Source organism: Bos grunniens, chromosome 1, assembly GCF_055505025.1.
Source record: "Bos grunniens cultivar Pamir isolate PY7600 chromosome 1, Bosgru_T2T1.0, whole genome shotgun sequence".
Classification (NCBI taxonomy): domain Eukaryota; kingdom Metazoa; phylum Chordata; class Mammalia; order Artiodactyla; family Bovidae; genus Bos; species Bos grunniens.
In genome coordinates this window covers 123,478,942-123,491,655 of record NC_141165.1, presented here as the reverse complement: position 1 = coordinate 123,491,655, position 12,714 = coordinate 123,478,942, and the positions used below count along the sequence as shown (strand labels likewise).

The window sequence follows — 12,714 nt, the reverse complement described above, 5'->3', positions numbered from 1 at the left end:
AATATTCTTGCCTAAAGAATCTCAGGGACAGAGGAGCCTGGGAGGTCAAGGTCCATAGGGTCACAAAGAGTCAGACACAACTGAAGTGACTTAGCATGCATGAAACCTAATATTATAAATCTGGGGGGAAAAAATGGATCTAGAGATATCTCCTGAGATCTGATTTTTAAAGAGATTTGAATGTAAAAATGTCCAGATGGCCTTTTGTTTCATTCCCTAGATAACTTGACTCAGGTTTTATATTTATTTAATTTTTAAATTTGTATTTAAATATAGCTGATTTACAATGTTGTGTTAGTTTCAAGTTTCAAATATTCAGGGTTGATTTCCTTTAGTATTGACAGGTTTGATCCCCATATAGTTCAAATGATTCTTAAGAGTCTTCTCCAGCATTACAATTCAAAAACATCAATTCTTTGGCACTCAGCTTTCTTTATGATCCAGCTCTCTGATACAGATACATACTATAAATATTGATAGAAAATCTATAGACTTCACCATGAAAGTTTCAAGAAAATAACTTTCATTGAGAAGCATCCTTGAGGAATTTTCAGGCAGATATTTAAAAACAGTTTTTTATAGCAGATTTCTAAAGCATGCAGTATAAACACAGTAGTATAATGAGACAATTTGCAACTGTTAAGTTCCTGTGCTCAACAGTGGCACACACCGAGGCCAAACAAATGGAAATGTCAGAGTCTGGAGCAGAGAAATGTTTATTGCATGGTCATGCAAGGACATGAGATGACTCATGTTCTAGAAAGCCTCAAGCTCCCCCAGGATTCAGCAAATGTCAGTCCTTATGTACTCCTGAATGGTGATGTTGGAGAAGACTCTTGAGAGTCCCTTGAACTGCAAGGAGATCTAACTAGTCAATCTCTAAAGGAAATCAATCCTGAATATTCATTGGAAGGACTGAAGCTGAAGTTCCAATACTTAGGCCATCTGATGTGAAGGGCTGACAGAAAAGATCCTGATTCTAGGAAATCAGAAAAGACCCTGATTCTAGGAAAAATTGAAGGCAGGAGGAGAAGGGGATGACTGAGGATGAGATGGTTGGATGGCATCACTGACTTGATGAACATGAGTTTGAGCAAGCTCTGGGAGTTGGTGATGGGCAGGGAAGCCTGGTGTGCTGTAGTCCATGGTTGCAAAGAGTTGGACATGACTGAACCACTGAACTGAACTGACTGATGTGCTCTGGGTCATCAAATGGTTAACGTCTTCCATTTGGTTGAGTGGGGTAGGAGTTTACATCTGCAAAAAAATTCAGAAAATTTGCATCAAATACTGTTATCTAGGTACTTCAGAAGGAGAAGGTAATGGCAACCCACTCCAGTACTCTTGCCTGGAAAATCCCATGGATGGAGGAGCCTGGTGGGCTGCAGTCCACGGGGTCGCTAGGAGGCGGGTCGCTAGGAGGCAGACACGACTGAGCGACTTCACTTTGACTTTTCACTTTCATGCATTGGAGAAGGAAATGGCAACCCACTCCAGTATTCTTGCCTGGAGAATCCCAGGGACGGGGGAGCCTGGTGGGCTGCCATCTACGGGGTCGCACAGAGTCGGAAGTGACTGAGGAAGACTTGCCGCCTCACCTCCCCAGGCCCCATGGGATCCTACTGAGTTACACAATCACCAGCAACCAAAAGCAATCACATTTATGATTACTTGAGAGCAAGTGCTCATATGTCCATAATCTCCTTTGGAAAAAGATAGAAGGGTGACTTCAAGGATATAATGGAAAGCAATCCTACAAATTCCTGTGTTTAGTGTTTGCCCTTTGCTTCACTGGCCATTGAACCAACACATTATATAATACATGACATGGCTATCTTCAAAAATGTAAATGAAAAGGAGAAATATATGTTGAAATAGTGAAAGAACGTTAAGCTTACAAAGAGTGGCAATAAAAAGAGAGGGAGAAAAGTGAGTAAAGTTAGTTCCAGTATTCACTCACCTTTGGTCATATCACCTACAGTGATAATGCATTGATTATACCCTTGCTCTTGAAAATAATTCTGTTGGCCAACAACAGACTTTTAGACTCTACCTCACCGCTATTGAATCAGAATCTGTGTTTTAACAAGATTCAAATATGATTCAGCTGCACATGCCATTTTTGAGAAACACTGTTTTAGATCACAAAGTGATGAAGTAATGCTGTGACTTGCCAAAGAAGAAAAAAATAAAAACTTTCTAAAACAATACAGAACATGAAACAAGAATATATATGGAATCACCAGATTAACTATGCCATATAAAGAAATTTCTATTAATTCTGTAACTATGTAATACATCAGTTACTTTATAAAGCTAGGAAGCAAAATGAAAATAAATTGTAAGTGCTATTTCCTGTTTGGTGAGGAGGATGTCAGCAGAAATATGGGCAAAGATATGACAACTAGCTCTTCTCAGTACTTTTTCCTGTTAATCTTATGCCTTCTAATAACCCTATAAGATGTCACATAAGCTAATATTAAAAGCAACAAATTATACTTTTACTTATTCTGCTTGAATGATGCTCATTAATATTTTATGTTATATACAATTGCTATCAGATTTTATGTGTCCAATTAATATTACATACAATGATATTTTTGTGAAGAAAATAGCTGAAGGAAGCAGATGTGTGGGTTCTTAAAATGCAGCTGTTATTAAAATTAAAGAATATAAGCAATATTTTGGAATAATTTCTTACATTTTGTGTAACATAATTATATAAGTATTTTGTCAAGAGATCTAAATTTTCTTAAATTTCTACTGCTTGGAGCTTTCAACAAGAAAACATTGGCATAGATTTATAGGCAAGGATACAAAATATAAAAATGTGGCAACATTTTGTATAAATTTATGAGACACTGAAAAGTAAGAGAGCCTCATTTTTTTTAATATACCAAAGAACTATAATACATCTGTATTATCTTGACACATTTTGACTAAAAGAAGATTGTTTCATCTTTCACTCTAAAATTTTTTAACTGAAGTTTAATCTAATTTTCAAATGAAAAAACCTCAGAAATGACTTTGGTTAACAAAAATGAGATATTTCATAGTAAACATGTTGATAGAAAGCCTTATACCCTATATGATTAATTTATAGTTAAAAAATAGAGTTGAGATACTATGATCTTTCTTCCCTTTCCAAACGTTGGAAATTCTTACTCTGAAAAACTGCCGAAATCTCATAAAACTTTTTGTGGTAAAAATTTTACCACAAAATCATAAACAGATATTTTCCAAACAAGACATGTGATGTTTACCTAGGCTTATCCTTTATTATGGCTTCCCTGGTGGCTCAGACAGTAAAGAACCCGCCTGCAGTACGGGAGACCTAGGTCCCATCCCTGTGTTGGGAAGATCCCCTGGAGGAGGGAATGGCAACCCACTCCATTACTCTTACCTGGAGAATCCACATGGGCAATGGAGCCTGGCAGGCTACAGTCCATGGGGTTTCAAAGAGTCAGACACGACTGAGTGACTGAATGCATCCTTTATTAATTTTACTTTATTTTTTAAAATCAATAAGATAAAAACATTCTTCTCTGGAAAAAAGTAAAACTCAATGGACCATACAAATATCTTCCTGTCAAATACATAAAATTCAATATCCTTTTCAAGTCAAGTCTTTGCATAGAGCACGACAATAGAAAAGCTGAATTTATGTTAATTTGTTATCATTGATATATTTTTAAATAGCTTTAAAATATTTAATACATGCTAGAATCAAATATTTTATGCAAAAGAACTCTTTTCCTAAAAATATCATTGTTCATTTGAATTGAAACACTAAGAAATTGGAACAGCTTTCTCCCTCAACTGTATTTAAGATCTTGTTAAAATGATATTTTAACCTTAGACTATCATTTTGATTTCTAATCCATTAAAATTACCCTCTTCTTATCAGCTACTTTAGATTTGAGAAATTTCAAATTAAATGAAAATATTATTAAATCTCTTTTCCATAGAGAACAAATAATCCCTAAGTGCACCATTTAGTGTTGAATCTGAATCAGTGCACAATAAGTTTAAATACTGATATGTGAATTCACATCTTGAGGGAAGTGTTCTCATTCAGGCTGAAACAAATTCTTCAGCTAAGTGAAAACCATTTATCTCAACAGAAATTTCATTGCAAATATATATAGAGAGAGATAGATATTTGAATATTCAAAATGTTCGCATGACTGTCCTCCTTCTCTACCAAAGATGACAACTTTCTCATCTTAGGTATTTTATAGCAATTATGTTGACCTCACATTGTTCATGTTAATCATAGCTCAAATACATGGTTCAGAAAAAAAAGATTATCTTTTAATAAGATCTAAATCTAAAGAAAAGAGACTAATATTGTAAAATGGCCTGATTTTTCTAATGGAATATTTAAAAGGGGGCTATGTCTTGCCTTTTTATTTCTGCATTTAACTTTTAAAATACATAACTGAATTAGTTTTAATTCTGTTTACTTGAAATGGGTTAAATGTCAAACTAACAAATATTTGCTTTTTATAATTGGATAAAGATAAGCAGAAAGCACTTCCGGTGGTGTCTTGAGTAAACGAGATCTGTTACATTTCAAAGAGAATTTCACAGAATTTTAAGTTTTATATTTTATTTTCAGATGTAAAATATTTAAAGGAAGAGGATGCAAATCGCAAGACGTTCACAGTCAGCAGCACACTGGATTTCCGAGTGGACAGAAGTGATGATGGCGTGGCGGTCATCTGCAGAGTAGACCATGAATCTCTCAATGCCACTCCTCAGGTGGCCATGCAGGTGCTAGAAATACACTGTAAGTAAATGCTATTCCATAACTCTCTATCGTGGTGGCAAGTCTCCACATCTGCATTTAAAATTATTTTAAAATTACCTGGAAATTACAGCAAGTGTGCAGCAAAACCTACAGCCAAATGAGGTAAAACTAACCTCCGTAATATTAATCACACTCAAAGGAAAGGAGTTCTTGCCCATTCTTGACAAAGTAGAAAAAGAAAGGATATATCAAAAGGTTAACACTCCTAGTTTTCTTCCAAATGTTGACCAGGAAGATCAGAAATTTGGCAATCAATGAGAGGTGAAAATCTGAGAAAGCCTTGATGAACTTTCTAAATGTAACATTATTATATGCAAATATGACTTCACATCTGTTCTTTTAAAATAGGACATTTTTTTCTATTTTTAAAAATATACTAAGTCTTTATGAACACAGGGACGTATCTATTATGTTTTTTTAATCAACATAATTATTGTTCACAAGTGATAAGAACATAAATTGGATGACTCTGGTGAGCCTGGGCAGTACTGAAATGCTTTGCTGGCCTTATCTTAACGTGTGTTATCTTACGTTAGGGCATCAGCATAACAGCCTGATGAACAGTCACTACTCTCTTTACTCAGTTTATGAATAAAATCACTGAAGATTATAGTGATTGAATCACTTGGCCAAGTTCACACAACTAGCAAATGATCAACTTATGATCATGCCACTTTGGTAGTTAGCAATATCCTTGGAATACAGCAAGTGATCTATAAATATTTATTAAAACGAAGAGGAATGAATTGAAATATATAACAAAGTTGAAAAGTATAGCACAAATAATTATGTTTCTGAATCCTACTACTTGATTTTTTCTAATATTAGAGATTTTTTATGGAGTTTTTTATCTGTGATAAATTATAGTTTTAGTTTAGGATTTGTGTGTGTTTGTGTGTGTGTGGTATGAAATTACATTAAATCTTAAATGTTGTCTAGGTACTAGTCTTCTATGTCCCATATTTTGTTTTTGTTTATTTATTCAATAAGAATATATCCACCACCTTCTGTGTTCTGCACTATGCAGGCAATCTATTTGTCATTCCTGGTCACCCTTCAAGGGTCACTCAAATTCTCTCTTGTCAGACTGTCCCTAACTTTATCAACCTACAGGGATCCTTCTCACTTCTGAACTCCTGAATGCTTTATCATTTCTACAGCAAGCTAAACTTCTCATTATTATCAAACTTATCTTATTCTTTAATTCCCCTGGTGGATACTGATAATCAACTAGATTTAGGACTTGTGGATATAGGCTTCATCTCATGGTAGGGAGAGACTACTATCTTCCTTTTTAAAATTCTTCGTGTTCTCTAATAAAGGAATGGATAAAGAAGATGTGGTACATACATACAATAGAATATTACTAAGCCATTAAAAATGAAATAATACCATTTGCAGCAACGTGGATAGACCTAGAGATAGTCATACTGAGTGAAGTAAGTCAGAGATCGAGAAATATCATATGACTTCCCTTCTATGTAGACTTTAAAAAGAAATGATACAAATGAACTTCTTTATAAAACAGAAACAGACTCACAGACTTTGAGAATGAAATTATGGTTGCCAGGAGGCAAGGAAGGGGGCATAGTTAGGGAAACTGGTATAAACATGTACACACTGCTGTATTTAAAATAGATAACCAACAAGGACCTACTGTATAGCACATGGAACTCTGCTCAATATTATGGATGGGAGGGGAGTTTGGGGGAGAATCAATACATGTATATGTATGGCTGAGTCCCTTCGCTGTTCACCTGGAACTATCACATTGTTGTTAATTGGCTATACCCCAATACAAAATAAAAAGATTAAAAAAAAAAAGAATATATCAAGTACCTACTATGAAACAGGTGTTCTTTGGGGCACTGGGGTTACAGAGGTGATCAAAAAAGTATAACTTTAACAAAACAAGTTGAGATTGTCTCCAAGTGTCAAAATCACCATGATCACACACAGCAACAAATTCCAGTTCCCTTACAGCATCTGTTCTAGGTAGAAGTGAAGGAAAAGCAAAATAAATACAACATATAGAATGATATGTATTAAGTGTGAGGGAAAAAACAAAGCAGGAAAGTGATGAGTGCAATTAGAATGGAAGTCAAGGACAGCAAATGTGTGTTTGTATTAGTACATAACATATATATAATGCATTTATATATAAATATATAATTTGTAACATATAATATAATATCAAATTATATCATTGAATACTACAGTATAATATTATATAGTATTAATACATGATTTAATATAGTATTAGAAATATTTATGTGAATATATAAGATATATAAATTTTATTTATATATAATATATACATAAATATATTTAAATAAAATATTTTAACTGAATTAGTATGTTTAAATTTTAAATAAATACATATACATAAAATTAACAGAGAAGGGCAAGTACAAATGTCCTGATATAGGGACGTGTGAGTTGTTTTTATGTCTCTAGAAATAGCAAGGATATCAGTGAGACCAGACTAGAGAGTAAAGTAGAGAGTATCATGAGAAAAAATCAGAGAAGTATCAGGAGGATGAGATGTTTTTTAATTTGTAACAGAGAAAATATCAATCAGATCATTATTTTTAATTATCGCTCATATTATTTTATTTATTCTTAGTTTCAGTTCAGTTCAGTTCAGTCACTCAGTCGTATCCAACTCTTTGCAACCCCATGAATCACAGCATGCCAGGCCTCCCTGTCCATCACCAACTCCCGGAGTTCACCCAAACTCATGTCCATCGAGTCAGTGATGCCATCCAGCCATCTCATCCTCTGTCATCCCCTTTTCCTCCTGGCCCCAATCCCTCCCAGCATCAGGGACTCTTTCAATGAGTCAACTCTTCTCATGAGGTGGCCAAAGTATTGGAGTTTCAGCTTCAGCATCATTCCTTCCAAAGAACACCCAGGACTGATCTCCTTCAGGATGGACTGGTTAGCTCTCCTTGCAGTCCAAGGGACTCTCAAGAGTCTTCTCCAACACCACAGTTCAAAACCATCAATTCTTTGGCGCTCAGCTTTCTTCACAGTCCAACTCTCACATCCATACATGACTACTGGAAAAACCATAGCCTTGACTAGACAGACTTTATTGGCAAAGTAATGTCTCTGCTTTTGAATATGCTATCTAGGTTGGTCATAACTTTCCTCCCAAAGAGTAAGCGTCTTTTAATTTCATGGCTTCAATCACCATCTGCAATGATTTTGGAGCCCCCAAAAATAAAGTCTGACACTGTTTCCACTGTTTCTCCATCTATTTCCCATGAAGTGATGAGACCAGATGCCATGATCTTAGTTTTCTGAATGTTGAGCTTAAAAGTTATTAACTTATTAAAAATTTATGACTACTTTGAATAATATTAGTTTCATTAATTTTCTTCCTGTTCTCATTGAAGTGGATTTGAAGAAAAGCATATTTTAGAGCCCAAATTGAACTTATTTCCAAATTTCAACATTTATTTTCAGTGAGACCTTGTGACAATTACTGAAAGTGCTTGAGCTTTGATTATAAATTAGAGAATATTTGTTAGGACCAAGCTATACAACTGAAGTTAATGGCATTCAGTAAGCCTTAGATAAATATCAATTCTCTTTTTTCTTAGTTGGTTCAGGCTGTTGTAAAAAAAAAAAAATGCTATTGTCTGTGTGGTTTATAAGAAATAGATATTTATTTCCCATAATCCTGAGGATCAAAAATTGAAGATCAAGGACAAGGCACATTCAGTGTCTGGTGAGGACCCTGACCTTGTCTCATAGTCGACCATTTTCTATTAGGCACATGGCAGAAGAATCTCTGGGATCTCTTTTGTAAGGATGCTAATCCAAGTCATGAGCATCCAAAGTCTTTACCTTCTAATAACATCACATTGGGCATTAGGTTTCCACATGTAAACTTTCAGTTCATTTCAGTTCCGTTGCTCAGTCTTGTCCAACTCTTTGTGACTCCATGGACTGCAGCACACCAGATTTCCCTGTCCATCACCAACTACTGGAGCTTACTCAAACTCATGTCCATTGAGTAGGTGATGCCATCCAGTCATCTCATCCTCTGTTGTCCCCTTCTCCTCCCGCCTTCAATCTTTCCCAGCATCAAGGTCTTTTCAAATGAGTCAGTTCTTCCCAACAGGTGGCCAAAGTATTGGAGTTCAGCTTCAGCATCAGTCCTTCCAATGAGTATTCAGGACCAAATTCCTTTAGGATGGACTGGTTGGATCTCCTTGCAGTCCAAGGGACTCTCAAGAGTCTTCTCCAACGCCATAGTTCAAAAGCATCAATTCTTTGGCAATCAACTTTCTTTACAGTCCAACTTTGACATCCATACATGACTACTGGCAAACCAATAGCTTTGACCAGATTAAACTTTGTAAAGTAGTCTCTGCTTTTTAATATGCTATCTAGGTTGATCATATCTTTTCTTCTAAAGACCAAGTGTCTTTTAATTTCATGGCTGCAATCATCATCTGCAGGGATTTTGGAACCACAATAATTAAATTCTCTCATTTAGTTTCCATTATTTCCCCATCTATTTGTCATGGTGATGGGACTGGATGCCATGATCTTAGTTTTCTGAATGTTGAGTTTTAAGCCAACATTTTCACTCTCCTCTTCCACTTTCATCAAGAGGCTCTTTAGTTCTTCTTCATTTTCTGCCATAAGCATGCTGTCATCTGCATATCTAGAGTTATTGATATTTCTCCCAGCAATCTTGATTCCAGCTTGTGCTTCTGCCAGCCCAGCGTTTCTCATGATGTACTCTGCATAGAAGTTAAATAAGGAAGGTGACAATATACAGCCTGGATGTATTCCTTTCCTGATTTGGAACCAGTCTGTTGTGCCATGGCCAGTTCTAACTGTTGCTTCTTGACCTGCATACAGATTTCTCAGGAGACAGGTCAGGTGGTCTGGTATTCGCATCTCTTTAGGAGTTTTTCGTAGTTTGTTGTGATACACACAGTCAAAGGCTTTGGCGTAGTCGATAAAGCAGAAATAGATATTTTTTCTGGAATTCTTGTGATTTTTCTATGATCCAATGGATGTTGGCAATTTAATCTCTGGTTCCTCTGCCTTTTCTAAATCCAGCTTGAACATCTGAAAGTTCATGGTTCATGTACTATTGAAGCCTGGCTTGGAGAATTTTGAGCATTTTTGTTAGTGTGTGAGATGAGTGCAATTGTGCAGTTGTTTAAACATTCTCTGGCATTGCCTTTCTTTGGGACTGGAATTAAAACTGACCATTTTGCCTTTTTGTGTTTCTTTTTCTTGGGGATGGTCTTGATCGCTGCCTCCTGTACAATGTCACGAACCTCCGAACATAGTTCTTCAGGCTCTCTGTCTATGAACATAAGGGATTTTATTTAGGTCATATCTGAATCGTCTAGTGGTGTTCTCTACTTTCTTCTCTTTAAGTCTGAATTTTGTAATAAAGAGTTCATGATCTGAGCCATAGTCAGCTCCCAGTCTTATTTTTGCTGACTGTATGGAACTTTGGGGAAACATTAGCATTCATTCTCTAGCTCCTTCATTTTTCTATGTCTTCTTACTTAATCTATATATCATTCAAAATATGAAATGTTATGTATTCAGTATATCAAGAATACCCTGATCATCAGTATTTAATTTAAATTTTATTTTCACCTTTATACAAAGCTAAATAAGACTGTTTAAAAATATTTGTGATTATTAGGCTAGCTGCAATTTTCAACACATATTAAAACAAAAATAATAAAAATTGTCATAAAGAATGTTAAAGATTACCAGCCAGAGATCACCAGAAACCTACCAACACTCTAGCAAAATCATACAGGAGACAATTTGAATCTTTGGTTGTATATAAGAAAGAGTTAGGAGAGATTTGTTAGAGAAATTAGGTTGTTAGGTTTGTTCTAAATATTCTGAGGATTTCCCTGGTGGTTCAGATGGTAAAGAATCTGCCTGCAATGCAAGAGACCTAGGTTTGATCCCTGAGTTAAGAATATAACCTCAAGAAGGAAATGGCAACCCATTTCATCCAGAACTCTTGCCTAGAGAATTCCATGGTCAGATGAGCTTGTTGGGCTACAGTTCATGGGGTTGCAAAGATTCAGACACGAGTGAGCAGAAAACACTTTAAATATTCTAAAGAGGGTTCTGAATTAGATTCTGTCAGGATTGGGGACAATTCAGTAATGTGTATGCTCATAATTTTTACCTACAAAGCACAAATATTAAAGCAGAACTAGACCTGCTATTATAAAGACATGTGGTTAATCATGCTAATTTCTATAATTGCTAAACATATTAGTCTCTGTCCTCTTTTAGAGCTGGTCATAGAATAAACTTGTCTTTTCTTTTTCTACCACCCAAGCATTGAGTGACTTTATCTGATTATTGTTTAGATTCTAGAGAATTGTTTATGACTGTTGAGATTATTCCAGGTAGTTGTAAGATACCAGTTGTTAGCTTCCACAGTCCTTTTCACTTTCTTGGGGGTCCAAAATGGAATTATTACATAAATTATCACATTTCAGTGTGCACTATTAAGCAAACTTCATCTTCATGGAGGAACACAATTGCATTGTCTAATTTTTATTAAGTTTTACATGACAAATATTATAGTTGATGGCCAGTTAAAAATAAAAACTCATCTGTCATGGTTTAATATGTAAATGGTTAGAAGGCAGAGGCCAGATCTATTTAAATTATTTTTTCTAGCATCTCACATACTATCATTCAAGTATGTGAAGTTAATTAAAACTAACTGATGATAATACTGAATGTTCCTCTAGGGATGCAGAACGTTCCTCAGGGATGAAATGAAGAATGAAAAGTGAAGAGGGACATTTAATACCAGTTTGTATCAAAATTAAAGCAAACTGATCAAATTGGGTGTGGTCTTCCTAAACAACTATGAATAGTGATTAAAGGATCTCAGCAAATACTTCCAGAGGCAACAGGTCATGACTCGACTTAAGTCCACATGTGCAGTATGCATGATGTGGAAATTCTGTGGATGCAAGTGGGGGAAAATAGAAAGAAGAATTGGAAAAGTAAAAAGGTGATGAGTCTAGACTTTGTGGGACATAAATTTAGAAATTTCATAAATTTTACAATGTTCCTAATTATGACTAATTGCAAAGACTGGCCTGAATAGAGGAACAGCTTTTGGAATCCTAGAGCAGAAGAGATGCCATTGTTTTCTGTGGCAACTGACAAGAGTAGGTATATATTCATCACTTGGGAAGTTATGAATACACCTGAAATAAAAATTCTGTTATTGTGGAAAGGTAAGTTTGATGAGAAATAAGACATAAGTATTTAACACATAGTGCTAAGAAGCAAAATGAGAACACATTGGACGAGGAATTATGTTCCTAGAGCTAAAGGTTTTAATTCTGTAACACTATGACATACAGTTTAGTAGGACTCAGCCTATAAAATATGTCACAGCAACATTCATTGCTTTATAAAATATTAATCTTAGATTTTAATGTCATATGATGGAAAAGAATTTAAACTTGAAATTTAAGAAAATATGAACTTTTCACTGTGTACCACAAGTGCTTTCAAATTTCAAATAATAGGTAATAGCATGTGTTACACCTGAGCAGTGGAAAAAGTCACTCTTTTTAAAATGGAAATTCCAATTCATCTTACTATTTTATACAAATCCCTTTAAAACAATAATATTTTATTTTTCTGATTCGATTTTTAGATGAATAGACTGTATGAGTCATATTTTGTTTAATTCTCAGTAAGAATATGTTCTCTCCACTAACAGAAAGAACTATGTAAAAGCACAGAAAATAAGAAAATAACTAAACATTCATTTTCTGTGTGTAATATTGACACAATTATGTAAAAATCAACTGTTATTGAAAATGAAAACACAAGAGACAGATTAGTAGAATATTTCAGAA

General features: G+C 34.9%; 1 protein-coding gene across 4 annotated transcripts in view; it reads left to right on the top strand.

The window, feature by feature from the left end:
* CADM2 (cell adhesion molecule 2) overlaps positions 1–12,714 on the top strand; it is a 1,267,951-nt gene that overhangs the window by 1,103,508 nt on the left and 151,729 nt on the right. For all 4 annotated transcript variants that reach the window (XM_086321892.1, XM_086321883.1, XM_086321874.1 and 1 more), the window contains one exon: positions 4,622–4,792. In XM_086321892.1, the coding sequence (XP_086178018.1) occupies positions 4,622–4,792 (171 nt within the window). The remainder of the gene's footprint in view (positions 1–4,621; positions 4,793–12,714) is intronic.